This window comes from Penaeus vannamei, chromosome 15 (genome assembly GCF_042767895.1).
Source record: "Penaeus vannamei isolate JL-2024 chromosome 15, ASM4276789v1, whole genome shotgun sequence".
In the NCBI taxonomy this organism is placed as follows: Eukaryota; Metazoa; Arthropoda; class Malacostraca; order Decapoda; family Penaeidae; genus Penaeus; species Penaeus vannamei.
This window is the reverse complement of record NC_091563.1, coordinates 12,757,840-12,777,839: the sequence shown is the minus strand read 5'-3', so window position 1 is coordinate 12,777,839 and position 20,000 is coordinate 12,757,840. Positions and strand designations below refer to the sequence as shown.

Below are 20,000 nucleotides of genomic sequence, written 5' to 3'. Positions count from 1 at the left end.
TTAATTTCTTAATTACTAGGTCAGAGCAAAATTTGTCAATCCTTTTACCCTTGGGGTACTCTCTCTCTCTCTCTCTCTCTCTCTCTCTCTCTCTCTCTCTCTCTCTCTCTTTCTGTCTATCTCTCTCTCTCTCTCTTTCTCTCTATATCTTTCTCTATCTCCCTCTCCCTCTCCCTCTCCCTCTCCCTCTCTCTCTCTCTCTCTCTCTCTCTCTCTCTCTCTCTCTCTCTCTTTCTCTCTCACTCTTACTCTCTCTCTCTCTCTCTCCTCTCTCTCTCTCTCTCTCTCTCTCTCTCTCTCTCTCTCTCTCTCTCTCTCTCTCTCTCTCTCTCTCTCTCTCTCTCTCTTTCTCTCTTTCCCTCTTTCTCTCTTGCTCTCTCTCTCTCTCTCTCTCTCTCTCTCTCTCTCTCTCTCTCTCTCTCTCTCTCTCTCTCTCTCTCTCTCTCTCTCTCTCTCTCTCTCTCTCTCTCTCTCTCTCTCCCTCTCTCTCCCTCTCTCTCCCTCTCTCTCCCTCTCTCTCCCTCTCTCTCCCTCTCTCTCTCCTTCATTCTCTCTCTCTCTCTCTTTCTGTCCCTCTCTCTAGTTCTCTCTCTCTCTGTCTCTTTCTCTTTCTCCCTCTGTCTCTCTCTATCTCTATCTCTCTCTCTCTCTCTATCTCTCTCTCTCTCTCTCTCTCTCTCTCTCTCTCTCTCTCTCTCTCTCTCTCTCTCTCTCTCTCTCTCTCTCTCTCTCTCTCTCATAATCTTCTAAGGAGAGATTCACCTACACCTGCGCCTAGAATCACAGACGAGATTGGTGGAAGACTTACACGTAGCTGTACACGAATCCGTTGACAACTCATGCTCGTCATCTTTTTTAATGCGTTTATTCCTTAAGAGTGTCATACTGAAGTTTATATAACACGCTGAAGAAGTTTTTATACGTCCCCCTTTACGCACAAGAAAGAGAATATGAACTACGTGTATAGGAAAATAATAATAATATAAAATGAATATGATCAATAACTCAAGTCTGCATTTGTATGGGATCGACGCATTTAGGGCTAAGTGTACCTGGGCCTCTTAATCTCTGGTGGTTCTCTTGGCGTCCTCCCGAATAGCTTACAGTACCGACGAAGTACCAAGGTTCAGAAATGTCGGGATAAAGTATCAGCTGAAGTTGAGCTCTCGATGGGTTTCCCGAAGGTTCCAATAATGTCGAGTCTTCTCTAGCAAGTGAAACGCGATCGTGGGTTCGGAATTCTGTCGGAAATATTGTCCAAGACATTTTTCTCTAGTACAACCTATGTCGGATTAACCTGCCTTTCCGATATCGTAACTCGGTTTACTTTTTTTAATAGGTAATTAGTTGGACAGCGTTCGTCCGCCACGCTTTTTTTCCCTTCTACGTCTAAGAAAACGTAGACGTGTTCTTGACGTATGGCATTGGTTCCGATGAGCCAGCGTGGTGACTGAGGACAATAGGGACATTAGTGACGCTAAATACAGTCGGTTCACGTGATGGAGAATATGAGTTCGTCTGAGATAGAAGTGAAATATGTCAAATGAACGTGAACCAGGTATTAAAAGGATAATAATAATGTGTATCATCTCGTGTCATTAAAAGCTTAATGCTATTTATTGTTGATAGTATTTACAAAACGAGTTGCTGAAAGATGTCCAATTCATTCCCTCAGGTTGGTTTTGCCTGTTTCTTGTTACACATTCATTTTGCAGTTACATTTATTTTCATTTGCCTTCATTTACTTGTGACTTGTGCATAGTACCTTATGCTAAGTAATTATTTTTTTATCTGGTTCTCAAAATCGCATTTTGTTGTCTTCGTCCCATCGAAACGCTTTTAGAGACGTTCACCACAACGCTAGTCCTTATTTCCCTACCTGCATGAACACACAGTATATTTATTCACGTACGCATGTGACACCCAAACGTGTCCTCACCGGCCGTCCTCCCCAGCCCCGCGAGTACAAGGTGACCCACGAGGTGTTCTTCGAGATGGAGGCGGACGGGAAGCCGCTCGGCACGGTGGTCGTCGGCCTCTTCGGCGACACGGTGCCGCGGACCGTCAAGAACTTCATCACCTTCGCCAGCAAGGGCTACGCCGGCTTCAAGTACGAGGGCACGCCCATCCACAGGGTCATCAAGAAGTTCATGATACAAGGTGAGAACAAAGCTGTGTATGCATTTATTTGTATAAATATGCGTATCTATCCCTCAAAAAATATCTATCTGTCTGCGTGTGTGTGTGTGTGTGTTTGTCCTTATTTTCCTACATATATATATGAACACGCAAACGCACATTCATGCGCGCGTGAGTGAGCAAAGTCTGCACATGTTCTCATACAAGGCCAAAAGTACAAACGCAGCCACGGTAGGACAGGAATAATAATATCGCTTTCATTCTAACACCCATGCCTACATGGATACATGCATGCATTGTACGGACAGCGAATGGCGTTGCCTTACCATAGAACTCACAAAGCTCTCGTGAATACGACTTCCTAATCTCCGCAGCGCAGACGAATCAGTTTGGCTGAAGATCGATACAGATCAGCTGACGAAGATCGCTGTACCATTTGTTACACGCACATTTAAATGATAATATCTGGATATTCAGCGAACGATAGAATAAAAGCAATTCGAGTAGACGTATAGTAAGACTACTCACGACCGGAAAAAACCGTCACGGGGATGACAGATGCAGAGATGGAACAACTCCTGAAGGTCTTCGCTAGGTTCTCAGGGCTGGATTTCTGTGCTGGCTTACTGTATGCGCGGCTTTTCTCATTAAGACCTGGCTTATTCAGAGGACATTCATAAAGCTCAATTTAGACAAATGGTACTGATAAGAGCGGAGTGTAGTTATTTTACAACAAACACACAGACATAGTAAATGCAGAGTTGCGCACACACACACACGTACGCACACTAATTGTCAATATCAGAGTAAAGAAAGAAGGATCATTTGATACATACTTATTTGTTTTCGAAGTTTTCCCATGGTTATTTATCCTCTTCACCGCCCTTATAAAAAGCAATTTCCTATGATCGACAAGAGAGAGAATAGCGATAAAACACAAACAAAAACGAAAAGGGAAGAGGGAGGAAAGGGAGAGCACTTAGTAAGCTTCGTCCTTTATGCATAGAAAGGACTGGATAAAACACAAGTTTTTTCCAGGTTGTTTTGGTGCTTCATCTGACACTGATATCAATAACAACAACATGTATAAGAGTAAGAATAAATGTGAAAATAATGATAAGATTAATGAAAATAGGGCATCGACTTTACTGGAGAATGCTTAATGTAAATGATTCAAACATTAATGATAATTATAACTTTAATGAAGATTAGAGAAGCAAAAGATAACAGTGATGAATGTTAATGCTTGTGATGATGATGACAGTAATAGCAACAATAATAATGATAATGATAACAATAACAACAGCAATTCTGGTGGTGTAATTGACAGTGACTTTAAGAATAACAATGATAATGTATTAATGTCTATAATTAGATTATTATATCTATGATAATAGTAATGGTGATTACCATAACGATAATCACGATAATGGTGTTTTCTACCATATAATACTCGTAGTAATAGCTATGATGATATTGATTTTTATGATAATACTAACGATAAAATGACAACTGCATCAGAACTCATCATGAAAATAATTATTATATCAATACCAATAAATTATATGATATAGATAATAGTGTTACTACTGCTACTACCCCAATTATAGCTATTGCAATGACACTGATTAATGTCATCATCACCATCATCAAAATCATTACGATTTTGATGATGGTGATGATGACATTAATCACAATTGTTATGATAATGATGATAAAGATTATGATTATGCTTAGGATGACGATGATGGTAATAATGATGATGATATCAATGATAATGATGATGACGATTATGATAATGATAATAATTAAAATCATGATTATGATGACTGTATTAATGATACTGATAATAATGATGATAATTGATATTAACAATGACAAAGATAATGATAATTATGGTGGCAGTAGGTATAATAGCAATAAGGATAATAACAATGAGGATGATACCACTAATACAGCACTAACCCCCGCCCCTCCTTCTGCCCCGCCCGCAGGAGGCGACGTGGCCACGGGCGACGGCAAAGGCTCCATCAGTATCTACGGCGAGAGCTTCCCGGACGAAAACTTCGAAATCAACCATTCGGGTCCAGGTTTCGTCAGCATGGCCAACAGAGGTACGTGTTTCGTCAGCATGGCCAACAGAGGTACGTGTTTCGTCAGCATGGCCAACAGAGGTACGTGTTTCGTTTGGCTAACAGAGGTACGTGTTTCGTCAGCATGGCCAACAGAGGTACGCGTTTCGTCAGCATGGCCAACAGAGGTACGTGTTTCGTTTGGCCAACAGAGGTACGTGTTTCGTCAGCATGGCCAACAGAGGTACGCGTTTCGTTTGGCCAACAGAGGTACGTGTTTCGTCAGCATGGCCAACAGAGGTACGTGTTTCGTCAGCATGGTCAACAGAGGTACGTGTTTCGTCAGCATGGCCAACAGAGGTACGTGTTTCGTTTGGCCAACAGAGGTACGTGTTTCGTCAGCATGGCCAACAGAGGTACGCGTTTCGTCAGCATGGCCAACAGAGGTACGCGTTTCGTCAGCATGGCCAACAGAGGTACGTGTTTCGTCAGCATGGCCAACAGAGGTACGCGTTTCGTCAGCATGGCTAACAGAGGTACGTGTTTCGTCAGCATGGCCAACAGAGGTACGCGTTTCGTCAGCATGGCTAACCGAGGTACGTGTTTCGTCAGCATGGCCAACAGAGGTACGTGTTTCGTCAGCATGGCCAACACAGGTACGTGTTTCGTCAGCATGGCCAACAGAGGTACGTGTTTCGACAGCATGGCCAACAGAGGTACGCGTTTCGTCAGCATGGCCAACAGAGGTACGTGTTTCGTCAGCATGGCCAACAGAGGTACGCGTTTCGTCAGCATGGCTAACAGAGGTACGTGTTTCGTCAGCATGGCCAACAGAGGTACGTGTTTCGTTTGGCCAACAGAGGTACGTGTTTCGTTTGGCCAACAGAGGTACGTGTTTCGTTTGGCCAACAGAGGTACGTGTTTCGTTTGGCCAAGAGAGGTACGTGGTTTCGTCAGCATGGCCAACAGAGGTACGTGGTTTCGTCAGCATGGCCAACAGAGGTACGTGGTTTCGTTAGCATGGCCAACAGAGGTACGTGGTTTCGTGAGGCCAGCAGTGGTAGGTGGCTTTGTCAGCATGGCCAACAAAGGTAAGTACGTAGCTTCGTCAGCATGGCCAACAGAGGTACGTGTTTCGTTTGGCCAACAGTGAAGTACGGGGCTTTGTAAGGGTAGCCAACAGAGGTAGGTGGCCACGCCATAATGAGGGCTGAGGTATGTTTATCAGCTTTTGTTTGTCTGCCTTTTCGGTCCGCTTAATTGATATTTACGGTGTTCGTTTTCTGCCTGAGGAGTGAGTAAGAATGACACTGATAGGGAGGTGCTCACTACCCTTTTGGTGATAGAGGTAAGATATAGATTTTCCAAATGGTAAGAGTATTCGCTTATCATAAAGTATCATTACTTATACTATTATCAGATTCTTTCTACCGATGGCATGACGGCTGCTCAGACATAAACAGCAACAGCAATGCTCCCAGTGTGTGGAGTATTAACAATATTATCCCCATTGTCATCGCTGTTATTGCACTGCCACCAGAAAGAAGTCAAATAATCCGCTGTTCTTGGGGACTAATTTGCGAGTTATCGTTGTCACTAAACTGCCGCCAGGATTTACTCTTATCTTAAGCAATCCTTAGCATGAAACCCGGACTATCCACGCCAGAATAGCAAATCTTAAAAGAAAAAGAAGAAAAATAGCGACCATGTGACCCACTTGACCGCCTCTCGTCCTCAGGGAAGGACACCAACGGTTGCCAGTTCTTCATCACGACCATCGCGACGCCTTGGCTCGACGGACACCACGTCGTCTTCGGAAAGGTGACTTGGGATGCCTGTGTGGTTGTGCCTTTGCTTGTGTGTATTTGTTGTGTTCTCCACTGTGTTTGTTCAATATGATATGTGTAGTTGTTTTATGTTCTGTGTATTTGGCGTGTACCTTTTGTGTGTGTTTGTTGTGTACTTGTTCCTTGTTCCTCCCCTTGTGTTCTTGTATTTGTTCCTTCTAATTTCTCTATGCATTTGTGGAATTGTACTGTCTGTAATCCAAACTTGTTCTCTATACGGATTCTGTGTACTCTTGTTTTTAAGCGGGAGAGAGAGGGGGAGGTGAAGGAGAGGGAGAGGGAGATTGAGAGGGAAAGAGAGAGTAAGTGAGATATATAGGGAGAAATAAAAAGAGAGAGAGAGAAGGTAGAGTGAGAAAGAGAGAGAATAAAAAGAGAGAAAGAGACACAGAGAAAGAGGTCGACCGCCCGCAGGGTCCTGAGGTCCTTCTCCCCGCAGGTGGTCGAGGGCCAGCCCATCATCCACAACATCGAGTACACGGCCACCGACTGGAACGACCGGCCGCTCAAGGACGTCCGGATCGCCAAGTCGGGTCGTCGCTCCGTCAAGACGCCCTACTACATCAGCGACGACCCCTACAAGTGAGCCTTTCCTTCGTCGCCGAAGACCTGCTGCAGGCGGAGGGTCTCGGTGGAGGCGGCAACGGCGCTTCTGCTTCTGGCGGCGACCGTCGGGAGAGCTAACTCTAATTAAGATAGCGATAGCGATGGCTAGGGTGCTTGCTGTGATAAGCGATGTGGTTAGATGAGCCATGGGGCTGAGAACTAATTTGGCAGAGTTATTGAGTAACAATAAGTAATAGTGAAGGTGAAAATTTAAGTAATTGCTAATAGTAGTATCAACTGCAGTCGTGTCTTCTTAATGCTACTGGTAATATATGTATATATATATATATATATATATATATATATATATATATATATATATATATATATATATATATATATATATGTGTGTGTGTGTGTGTGTGTGTGTGTGTGTGTGTGTGTGTGTGTGTGTGTGTGTGTGTGTATGTGTGTGTGTGTGTGTGTGTTTGTGTGTGTGTGTGTGTGTGTGTGTGTGTGTGTGTGTGTGTGTGTGTGTGTGCATATATATATTTATATATACATACATATGTATATATATAAATTTACATATATATATTCATACATATATATTGCCATTATCCATTATCATCAAATAGACACGATAATAGCTAGATAGATAGACAAATAGATAGATAAACAGATATCCAAATATATGTGCATGTAAATGTATACATATATACATTTATCTGTATACATATAAATTTACATATATATATGTATATATATATATATATATATATACATATATATATATATATATATATATATATACATATATATATACATATATATATATATATATATATATATATATATATATATTCATACATATATATTGCCATTATCCATTATCATCAAATAGACACGATAATAGCTAGATAGATAGACAAATAGATAGATAAACAGATATCCAAATATATGTGCATGTAAATGTATACATATGATTTATGAATATATATATATATATATATATATATATATATATATATATATATATATATACATATATATACAGAAATTGAGCATTTCTGGCTCCTGGTACCAGCGCCCAGACCCACATCGTTGGACATGGTAGAGCGATGCGGGTAATGCAGCCAAGGAGATGGACTACATTCTCGTTAGCACTCGTTGGAGGATCCTTCGGAACTGCAGGCTGTATAGGAGTGTCGATTTCTGTGGTATTGACCATAGATTGGTTGTGGCTACCCTCCGGGTTCACTTCAAAACTCCCAAGCGGCCCCGACCACCCTAGGGCGTTTCATTTTAGACAGGCTGAAGGAGAGGGAGTGTGCTCGGAGGTTTGCCGAGACAATCTCTGATCGCTTCACAGCGCTCGAAAATCTGACGGACCCTGTACTTCTGTGGGACACCTTCAAGCGTGAAACGCTTGATGCATCCCAAGAATCGATTGGAGAACGCCCGAAGGCAAGACAGAATTTAATCTCCCAGGAGACACCGGAAGCCGCAGATGCTTGCCGTGCGGCTCGTCTGGCAGGGGATCGGGATTTGCACCTTTCTTAGGTGCGCAGAACTCGGTCTCTGTTAAGAAAGGACAAGGGACAGTTTATTAGGAGTCTTGCTGAGGAGGTAGAAGGCCATTTCTTAGTAAATGATCTTCGTCCTGCATACCAAGCCCAGAAAAAAACTGAATTCCAAGCCCTCTTCACAGGTGACTGCAGTTCGCTTAGTAGGTGGCCAGATCGTCTCAGATCCTGTTGCGGTGTGGGAACGTTGGGCTGAGTATTTTGAGCAGTTATATCAGGTAGACCCTCCCACAGTTAACTTGGATGCGGGTAGTGCCGTGATTCCGTTGCCGGACCCACCCCTAACTGAAGTTGGGGAGGCGATCTCCAAGCTGAAGAGTGGTAAAGCAGCGGGTATTTGCGGCATCCCAGCTGAACTATTAAGGGCTGGTGGTGAACCTATGGTGCAGGGATTGCATGCTGTCCTGGCTGCCATCTGGCGGTCTGGTACAGTTCCCCCTGACCTGTTGAGGGGTGTGGTCATCCCTCTCTGGAAGGGGAAGGGGGACCGATGGGACTGCAGCAATCACCGCGGCATCACACTACTCAGTGTACTAGGCAAGGTTCTTGCCCACATCCTTCTGAGATGTATTAGAGACCATCTACTGAGGCATCAGAGGCCGGAGCAATCTGGATTCACTCCTGGTAAGTCCACAATAGACTGAATAGTTGCGCTTCGAGTCATTGTTGAGCGCCGTCGTGAGTTCGGACATCGGCTGCTTGCAGCCTACATCGACCTCAAGAAGGTGTTCGATACAGTGCATCAGGAATCACTCTGGGAGATCCTGAGTCTGAGAGGAATTCCAACAAGGATTATTGAACTAATAGCAAACCTGTATACTGGTACTGAAAGTGTTGTAAAGTGTGGCGGGAGCCTGTCGAGCTTCTTTCCTGTCAGTTCAGGCAAGGCTGTGTTCTTGCACCAACACTTTTCGATACTTGCATGGACTGGATACTGGGCAGAGCTACTGTTCAGAGTCATTGTGGAGCAACACAGCAATGTTAAGGTTACAGACCTTGACTTTGCCGATGATGAGTCTTTGGAAACCCTAGTGGTGGCTCTCGATGCATTTAGTAATGAAGCGAAGCCCTTGGGTCTAGAGGTCTCCTGGACCAAGACCAAGATCCAGGACTTTGGGGACTTACTAGTAGAACTTGTTCGGTCGGTATGTGCTTGCGGCGAGGACATTGAAGTCACAGAGATCTTTACATACCTTGGTTCTGCAGTTCATAACTCTGGGCTGTCAGAGCAGGAAGTAAGCAGACGGATTGTCCTGGCAGCAGGGGTCATGAACTCTCTCAACAAGAGTATTTGGAGATGCTGGTACCTGTACAGGACAAAGCTACGGGCTTTTAGGGCCCTGATAATGCCAGATTTGCTATACGGTAGTGAAACCTGGACATTATCCAGTGGCTTGGGTCTCGTCTTGATGCCTTTTGTAAAAGGTCCTTGTGCCGGATCATGGGGTACTGTTGGCGGGACCATGTGTCAAACCAACGGTTGCACCGTGAAACTGGCACAGGACCTGTTACCTGCACTATCCGGGATCGCCAACTCGGGCTATATGGCCACCTGGCTCGCTTTCCACGGGCTGATCCTGCTCATCAGGTTGTGACAATCGTGGGTGGAGGAGGCCTGTGGGACGACCTAGGAGGTCGTGGCTTGGGCAGATCGATCAAACCTGTCGGGAGGTGGGCCGGGTCCCTGCCTGGCGGCTTGCCGTGAGGGATCCCAGAAGGTGGACGCGGCTATGCACCCCCGTAGGCGTTAGCTCGTTATGATGATATATATATATATATATATATATATATATATATATATATATATATATATATATATACATATATATATATAATTGTGTGTGTGTGTGTGTACATACGTGATTGCAAAACTGTCCGTGCTAAAAACCCTAAGTGACGCAGCCTCTCCCGCCCGCAGCCTGAAGGACTGGCTGAAGACGATCAGCGTACCTCTTGGCCTCTCCTTCGGTATCATCTACATCTTCAACCACTTCATCAAGATGCTGGATAGGGGCATCATCCCGGATGACGGGTCCATGCAGATCGACGAGGCGGAGGACGAGCCCAAGGAAGGAGAGGAAGAGAAGAAGGAGGAAGGGGCGAAGAAGGAGGAGAGGAAGAAACTGCTGAACGAGAAGGACGAAGGCGGGGAGCTGAGGAGACGCAAGACGGCAGAGAAGAAGGAGTGAGAGCGAGGGAGGGTTGTCGCGCGCCACTCGCCAAGACGCGCTGGAGGTCGGCGAGTTCCCTCAAGGAGTTGGCCAGAAAGGGAACTCTGCTTTGTCTCAATAAAAGCTACTGTGTACATCAATCTTTTCTTTGATCCTGTGTCGTCTCCTTACGTCCTTGTCTCTACGGTTTTTATCAATTTCATTCCTGATATTGCTATTAACATAATTTATTTATCATGAACCGTATTCATGTTGACAAATGTAGAAAGGTATGAATTAGAATGAATATCTTCACAATACAAGAGATGTATTTGACCAGTATCGAATATATATCTTCGTCAGAAGATATATTAGTTGGGTTTTAGATTGTTACATAGTTGGGTTGTTAGATTGTTAGATAGTTGGGTTGTTAGATAGATTGTTAGATAGTTGGGATAGAAAATTGGGTTGCTAGATAGTTGGGTTGTTTGGTTGTTAGATAGTTGGGTTGTTAGATTGTTAGCTTGATAGATAGTTGGATTTTAGATAGATTGTTAGCTAGTTGGAATGTTTGGCAGTTAGATTCTTACATAGGTTGTTAGCTTGTTAGGTAGCTGGACTTTTATATAAACTGTTAGCTAGGTTGATTACTAGATAGACTGTTTGATAGTTATATAATTGAATTGTAAGATAGATTATATTTTTAATAGATTGTTAGTTAGTTGGATTGTTAGATTGTTTGATAGTTATATAATTGGATTGTTAGGTAGGTGGGTTGCTAGATAAATTGTTAGCTTGTTAGATGGATTGATTGATAGTTAAATAGTTAGATTGTAAGATACTTGGATTGTTAGTTGGGTTGTTAGACGGTTAGATAGTTGGGTCAGGTAGTTGGATTATGTAATTGCTTGGTAGTTGGATTGTTAGATAGTTAGGTTGTTAGACAGACTGTTAGATAGTAGTGCGTGTGTCCGCGTATGCATGTGTGTTCACAGCTATATGTGTGTATGTGTATGCATATATATATATACAATCAATATATATGTACATACATAAATAATTCATATGTATACCTATAGATAAATGAATTAACATAAATACACACATATGAAAAATCACTTAGCAGTTTTGCTTTCAAGAAACATTAATTACACCCATTATAATGAATCTATCATAATGATGGGAGGGAGGAAGCGAGGGAAGGAGAGATAGATAGACAGACAAAGAGATGGAGGGAAAGAGAGATGGATAAAGATTAATGATTAGACAGATAAATACATACATAGAAAAAATCGATACATAGATAGGCAGAGAAAAAGAGATAGGAATGGAAGGAAAGAGAGAAACTTAGACAGATAAATAGATAGATTGATAGACAAAGAGAGAGGAAGGGGGGGGGGGGAAGGAGACAGAGCGATAAATAGACAAGGGGATACATATATAGATTAAAAGATAGATGGATAGACAAATAGACACAGAGGGGGGGTTGAGGGAATAAGAAAAGGGAGAAATAAAGAGATGAATTGAAAGATACACCGATGCCAGGTATGTCTATCGCTGCAAAACATGTCCAATACGATTTTTTTTCTGTCTTAAAAAGATTTTCTTTGGTTACACATTCTCTACAGTAAATTCATTAATTGTCCAAGAGAAAGATTTTGACACGGGTTTTCAGTCTATTGAGTATGTTAATACGTTTCTACATAATTTTTTCTTCGTATAAAAGAAAAAAATACAACGAGGCATTACATTGATTCTAGCATATTGTATTTGATTTATAAAATCTTCTCTTTGGTTTGTGTATTCGTCATACAATACATGATTGAAGTGATTGTCAAGATAAAAGAAGACATCGCACATGTATAGCACATATTATTATTATCATTGTTATTATCATCATTATCATCATCTTCATTATTATTATCATTATGGTTATCATTATCATCATAATTGTTTTCATTGTTTTTGTTATTATTATCATTATCATTATTATTATTATTATTATTATTATTATTATTATTACCATTATAATCATTATTGTTCCTATTGCCATTACAATTATTACTATCATCATCATCCTTACCGATTTCATTCTCACGTCCATGAAAGTTATTATCATTATTATTGCGATTATCAACAAGAGGGTTCAATGATACGCATTCGAGATGCTATATTTTAATTTTCCCTTTCTCTTTGTGGATTTCATTGTCACTCTCTGGAAGTTTTTGATACTTGTTTCCCTGCATAAACTTCCTCCGTGCGTTGTTAGTCGAATCTCATGTTACCTTTGACATGTATGGGACCGAAACTGCTTTCCTGTGATTATTACCATCATCGTAATTTGATTTGTAATTTGCATCGTCATCTTTTTTTCCATCGGCACTTTCTTCATCATAATTAATTTAATTTATAGGTATTATTAATCTGTTTATAATGGAAGCATATGTAGCATCGCCATTCTTGTTATCATTATTATCGTGACAATTGTTATTGTTATTGTCATCAAAATCACAGTCTAATGATATTGTTAATATTTCTCTACTTGCACATGATATCATCTCCATGTCAACAACGACGTCCAGTAACGATATTTTTGAAAAGTCATAGAAAAAGGAAATAAAATCTGTTGAACTTCCACTTGATTTCGAATCATAATTTTGCAATGAGCGGAAAATTACTGGATAAAACCTTTGTCAATGTTTGATGCACTCTGTTTCATGACTGAGCTTTAGTTGTTTTTTCGTCACTTCGTCAGAAAAGATTCAATGCGTGTTCTGCCGTTGTTCTGTGTTGCGCGAAGTCAGCCTCAGTGAGTCCGTCATGTTTCTCGGATCTGTCAAAGGATGGGAAGCATATCCTGCATATATACAAGGAGAGAAATGTACACGTTGACATGTCCATAGATAGATACACAGGTAAAGAGGAGTAACAGAGAGATGGATAGATAAATAGATATATGTACAAATGTATGAGCGTGTGCATATGTCTGTGCATTTGAGCCGTATATGTGTGTTTGTTTGATGATTCTGATACACATTTACTTCCGTGTGTATATGCTGTGCACATAAGGGTCAAGACGAACGTGTTTATCGTATAAGGGAGACGAGGAGGGAGAAGGTAAGTGGGGGGAGGGGGGAGGGGGCAGGGATGCAAAGAGGCGTATCACTTAAGTGCCATTTATCATATGCAGTGTGTAGCATTACAGTTCTTAAAGTATTACACAAGTTATATGATAAGGGGTTTACTTTCACGAACAACTAGACCCATTATTTTTTCTATATGTTAGGTATAAAAACTTATAAGAATTATGTACTTTCAAAAGATCTTAACGACTTCGTGAGGAATTAAAGACAACTGAAAACAAGGCAACGCACAGTAGTCTATACACTGCAGTATGCTTTTCATGAGAGCATTAAAATTTTGTTGTATTAACATTAAGAATTATTCTCTTAAAATCTTATTATAAGATACGTTCTCTGCCAGCAATGACTTGGAGCCCGACGATAAAGGAGTAGAACCTGTTGGCATTAATTCCGACTGAATGAATGTGCCTCCTTCATTCTCTTTCTCTCCCTCTCCTCTTTCTTATTGCCTTCTTTCCTTCCCACTCCCTCCACCCCTATATTCACCTGGGCTACACGAATACTGCACCAGCTATGGGCTGTGTACAAAAACCCATGCGTGTCTAAGTGTGTAGGCAGACCCGCTCGTCAATGTACACAGCACATGAAAGTGTATTACTTACCGTTCCGATTAGACTGGCGCGCTTTCAAAGGCAATTCGAAACCCATCGCCAAGGACGGTCGAATCTGTCTTGAAGACTAAGGTCACGTCGTTGGTCGAAGAGACAGTGAAAGTCGGGGTGTTGGTACCGCAGAATTTAGGCCTGTGTTCAGAAGGACTGGGTCTGAGACGTTGGAATAATACCAAAACTTTATTCTCATCTTTCACCACCTCTCTATAGGTATGTATCTGTCTATCTATATTTAAGGAAGCACGTATTTATTCATCCCATTTGTTTAATATTTGTCACAACAAAGCCATATACATGCCGTAGATTTGGATACTGACACAAAGTCTGACATCAGACTTTCTATATCTCTTCTCTCTATCTATCTCTGTCTCTGTTTATATCTCTATCTATCTATCTACATCTTATCAATCTCCACCACAATCAAACCATGTCTGCCTTACCCATCCGCAGAATCAGTGTCGTAGATTTTGAAGCTGTCATAACGACAGGAACTTCCTATCTCTAAATCAAACAGCAAGTAAGTGAACGTGAGGATATAGCCCTCTGGAACCACGATCCGCATCCAGCAGTCATGGGAGTTGCCATACTGGTTCGGGTAATTCGGGGAGACTATTTCACCGACAGTTGTGTTGATGTATTCACACTGGCACACTGTGAACAAAGACGAAGGCAGGAAGGTTACAATCTGTTTCATCACTGCCTGAACAGATAAAGTAAGGGGTAATCATCTTTTTTCCACAAGGGTACAAAAAGTACTGTTTTTTTCCGTGACTTCCTCTCCCTCTAGATTATACAGAGCAAAAAAATTAAAATAGTGACTAGAGGATCTCCATTTTGATCAGGACTGTCATTTTTATGATATTTAGAAGCTTTGTCAAATATTAACCTCCTCCCCAGCACATGGTTTATACTCCAGTGGAAATGAAGAAAATGGATGACCCCTCAGCTAGAATCTCATTCATCTATTGGCTTCCGAGCTAACGAGTTTGTCACAAGGATTGCCTAAAAGGTTACAGCTGTACTGCGACCAAAAATTAGGCATAAGTTGCCTGTTAGACAGAGACCCACCGATTTTCCTTTGTTGTTGATCCATTGTGGATCAGCCTCCAGACCTACAGCTGGAGTGGAAGGAATTTTACTGAATTGACATTTGTATTGAAAGCATTTCTACGAAAGTCGGTATTTGACTGTGTTATTCCCTTTCCTGATTGAAGTCATTGATTTATTATCATTATCATTTGTCATTGCTATGGTCATCATTACTAACTTGATCTACTATTATGTGAATTTTATGCTAAATACCTGAGCGCATCGGTGCATGCTTATCATCTATTAAGGTTTTGTGCCATATTTATCTAGTATCAAATTTCTATCTATCTATATCTATCTATCTATCTATCTATCTATCTATCTATACATGTATGTATATATATATATATACATATATATATATACATATATATATATATATATATATATATATATGTATGTATGTATGTGTGTGTGTGTGTGTGTGTGTGTGTGTGTGTGTGTATTACATATATGTGTGTGTGTATGTGTGTGTCTTACTTGATAAATACTATCATACAAATATAAAACAAACTTTCGTAAGTGTTTGCAGGAAAGCAGTAAATGATGGGAGTTGCAGTTGTAGTTGAAGTTGTGGTTGAAGTTGTTGTTGTCGTGGTTGTAGTTGTTGTAGTTGTAGGAGACTGTTGAAGAAGGAAAGACTGGTTATTTCTGCTTTCTTGGTTAATGACCGCTAATAGAATTATTTCCATATATTCACGGTAGTGGCCATGACGCAAATAGTTTTAGGAAGAATTGTTCACTCTCCATGTCATCATTCTCAATGCTGCTGATGCTGCTGTCCTTATTGTTTTCCAACTGGCACTCAGCTATCCTCTGATAATCATTTTTATTAATGCTGTCGCAGGTGTCATTATCATAAATATCACTGATGATGGTTATCATCATTGTTAACAGAACTGTAATAATGTAATTTTAGTATAACCAGTATTGAGAGTAACAATTAGATTTAATCTTATCAATGCCATTATTGCTATTGCCGTTATTATTAATGTAATTGTTATTATCATAGTTAGTGTCTTTATCCTGATACACACACACACAAACACACACACACACACACACACACACACACACACACACACACACACACACACACACACACACACACACACACACACACACACACACAAACACACACACACACACACAAACACACACACACACACACACACACACACACACACACACACACACACACACACACACACACACACACACACACACACACACGTACACAGATATATATACATATATAAATATATATTATATTATATATTCCATACACACACACACACACACAAACACACACACACACACACACATATATATATATATATATATATATATATATATATATATATATATATATATATATATACATGCTTTATATAAAGTCATTCCCAAAATGATAACGTTACTGTTATATCCATTACGTTGATTATATCACTAGTAACGTTATTGTTATTACATTGGAATACTATCTTTACTATTATAACCCCTGATAGTTCTGTCATTATAATTTTCGTTGTTATTAATAGTATCAATGAAATTATTATTAAAAAGATCATCACTATTTTATCATTATCGTTATTAATCTTTTATCACTTTATTTTCGTTATTATTGTCATTATGACTTTAATGTTCATGTCATCATCGATGCCAAAATTTATATCATTAGTATTGTTCATTTTGCTGCGTCTATTCCGTACAGCACCGAAATCACCAAAATCCTCATTCGTATCATTATAATTAACATTTCTTGAACGAAGACTGATCTAAAATAATATAAAATATGAATTCGGTCAATAATAATACAGCATAATGGACGCGAAACTCACGCAGACTGAAGCCACTGCCAAGCGGAATCCTCGGCCGCGCTGGTTGCTGTCTGTCGAGAAGGTGAAGGTGAGGCTGCTGCCCGAGGAAGCCACTGGGGCAGGGTCCATGTAGCCGCAGGCGACTCCGCTGGAAGGTCGAGGAGGCGAGGGTTGGGTGTATAGGCCATGTGCGTTTACCCTTCGCCATTAAGGTTAGGTGAATGCAAACATGTCCCAGCACTGCCACACTGCATTCGCAATCACACACACAGACACACACATATACATATTAATTTGTGTTACAATATAGTTACGATAACCACCTTGCGTTTCCTCCGTCGATCCGCAGCGTGTCGAACGTACACTTCTCAAGAGCTACGTCACAGAAATCTACGACGAGTTGACATCTTGAATTCGTAGTGACGCTCAGTGCGCAAGAGAGGTCGTCAAAGTACGCAAGCGGGTATCTGGGGCTGTGCACGCTCAGGCAGCCGTCGGCGGGAACACTGACGGATCCCAGCGGGCTACAGACCGAGACTGAAAACGATTGTAGTTTTACAGTTCTGTGTTTGGTGAGTTAACAGATTCTTTTTATCACACTTCTATATACTCACCGGTAGAAGCAGGCCATTTTATGAGCGGGTTTAATGCTAACTCTAACTATAAACTGTAGATGCAGGCCATTTTAGGAGCAGTTTTAATGCTAAATATAACTATAAACACTATCAAACCTGAATAACATTACATCACTGATAGCCTTTATCTTAAGGAATTTTTGAAAGGAATGAACATACCTGTTGACATGTTAACTGAATAAATCTAGTGAAGCTTGGATGGAAAAGGGCTGCGTGCCAAGAAGAAATGGAAGGTTCTTAAACCACATTTGAGGCCCTTGTAAAAGTCATTTCTTATGCTTTTACTATTATAACTTTTAGATAGATACATAGAGTGAAATGTGCATAAAAGCTGATCTAAGTGCACACATACGTTCATTTACAAAATATATTTATACAAGGAATCCTCTTACTGCTTTGTTCCGTGCAGCTGCATGGAGGACTTGTTCCATCTGTCGGAGGCGGAAGCGGCATTAATCGTCGTTAACACGTTCTCGACAATTTGTTCACTTCAACTTAGGAATACAAACTTAATATATCTGTTCTTTTAGAGCATTAGCTATGTAAAGATTAGATGTACAATATAGGTCTCTTAGATGGATTGATAGATAGACTCGATATTCAGATAGGCAGACAGGTAGATGGAGACAGAGAGAAAGCAAAGAGCATACCAGGGATACAACAGAAGCACATCTTGCCCCTGCACCCCTTGTGATGGACTCTGCCTTCGCACTGGGATTCTCTCGCGACGCAGTAACCCTTCTTCCTGCGACACGAGGGCTTCTCAGAGCACGGCGGGGCGCAGCACCATTTGTTCTTGGAGCGACAGTTCATAACCAGACGCCTTTTGGGTTGACAGTTCTCGGGCGTGCTCGTCCACCAGCCTCTGTAAAACCGCCTGCACTTCCGGTTGCTGCACCTACCTGTTTGTGGCCCGGACAGTATAGTATTGCATTTGGTATTCCACAATGTAATGTTTTATATAATAGCATTTGTATTTGGTACAGTATTTGGTTAACGGCACACTTGGTTGGGATGTTGTATGCTAATTGTTTTGTTTATTCACTGTATTGATATTCAAGTATCGCTAAAAAGAAGAGAGAGAGATATAGCAGGGCTGGAATTCAACGGGAATTTGTCTGCTAATCGGATATAAAAGACGACCGACGGATGGTGACGTCACTACGGAATTTGCATCCGAAAACCGTATTTTTTTTATTTTGTTGACTACAGATGGTTTGATGTAAAAGAAAGGTGTTTTATACTTTTCCATGTTCAAAAAATCAAACATAAAAATTGATAAAACCATCCTAATATGAACTGATATGACGTGGCAGACCGAACGTCATCGCGGCGGAAATTTCATTCGATGTCACGTCAGCTGGGTCTTCTACCTGGGCATCACCAAAGGTAAAGCCACAGTCCCATAGAGTGACTTTAAACCTTCAGCTCTACAACACACTATGAATTGTATACTTTTTAAATAAATTAACTTTACAAGTTCAATGTCGCATTTTCTTAAGTTATACATCGTAATGTATTTGTACATGGTCATGTATTTATTATATATTATTTTATGAATGCAATAAACGAGAAAGTAACGAAGGGAATCCTATAATCAACCAGACTCTGATCCTATGCAGTGTAACTGTAATCTAATGATCCAATTTTATTATTTATATCCGTTTTCTTTATCATCTGATCTTCAGGGAATGGCAGAAATGCTGCTATGGAAAAGCCTGCAGACCTATATCGAACCAAAAAAAATGAAAGTGACTACTTCTCTAGATGACTCAGGCGCTAGTTTATGCCATAGATCAACTCGTTATCATAAGTACGTCTGATTTTTTTTTTCTTCTTTTTCTCCTGGAAATTGTAAATAAATCTATTAAAATATGCAAGTAATAATGTATCTAGTGATATTTTGGCATCTTTAAGAGCGTCCTCATTGGCTAAGCCTGGTGACGTCATTAGTTCCGCCCCTTAAATTTACTCCTCACTGTTTCCGCGGTAATTTGAAGTGTTTCCTGGATATATTTCATTAACGATGGTTCAGTGTGCTGTTTGGTCATGCATACCATCTACAAACGCAAGAACTTTATGTCTTTCCTCATATATGTGTGTGTGTGTGTTTATATATTACATATATATAAATATATATATATATATATATATATATATATATTCATTTATTTATTTATTTATTTATATTTACTTATTTATATATGTATATATGATTCAGCATGTCTCATTACCTTCATTCTACTAAGTGAAATCAAATCAGAGCTGCAGTGAGATTGAAAGAATGACATGTTGGGAGAGAAAGGGGAACCTAGGAGATGGAGAAAATTGGAAAAGCAGGGAGGGAATTAGTGAGAAATAA

At 40.6% G+C, this 20,000-nt stretch overlaps 2 protein-coding genes across 2 annotated transcripts in view; one reads left to right on the top strand and one right to left on the bottom strand.

Moving 5' to 3' along the window:
• The window catches only part of LOC113812836 (peptidyl-prolyl cis-trans isomerase B), a 15,820-nt gene extending 5,325 nt beyond the window's left edge, over positions 1-10,495 (top strand). The window contains exons 2-6 of the mRNA XM_070130911.1: positions 1,956-2,160; positions 4,134-4,253; positions 5,950-6,032; positions 6,498-6,640; positions 10,109-10,495. Coding sequence (XP_069987012.1) covers positions 1,956-2,160; positions 4,134-4,253; positions 5,950-6,032; positions 6,498-6,640; positions 10,109-10,379 — 822 coding nt within the window. The 3' untranslated portion in view covers positions 10,380-10,495. The remainder of the gene's footprint in view (positions 1-1,955; positions 2,161-4,133; positions 4,254-5,949; positions 6,033-6,497; positions 6,641-10,108) is intronic.
• A 1,992-nt stretch (positions 10,496-12,487) lies between these two features.
• The window catches only part of LOC113812852 (blastula protease 10), an 11,615-nt gene continuing 4,102 nt past the window's right edge, over positions 12,488-20,000 (bottom strand). Inside the window, exons 4-11 of the mRNA XM_027364774.2 lie at positions 18,289-18,540; positions 18,031-18,069; positions 17,327-17,540; positions 17,025-17,151; positions 15,698-15,806; positions 14,535-14,745; positions 14,086-14,226; positions 12,488-13,173 (exon numbers count right to left, since the gene is read on the bottom strand). Of these exons, the coding sequence (XP_027220575.2) occupies positions 14,094-14,226; positions 14,535-14,745; positions 15,698-15,806; positions 17,025-17,151; positions 17,327-17,540; positions 18,031-18,069; positions 18,289-18,540 (1,085 nt within the window). The 3' untranslated portion in view covers positions 12,488-13,173; positions 14,086-14,093. The remainder of the gene's footprint in view (positions 13,174-14,085; positions 14,227-14,534; positions 14,746-15,697; positions 15,807-17,024; positions 17,152-17,326; positions 17,541-18,030; positions 18,070-18,288; positions 18,541-20,000) is intronic.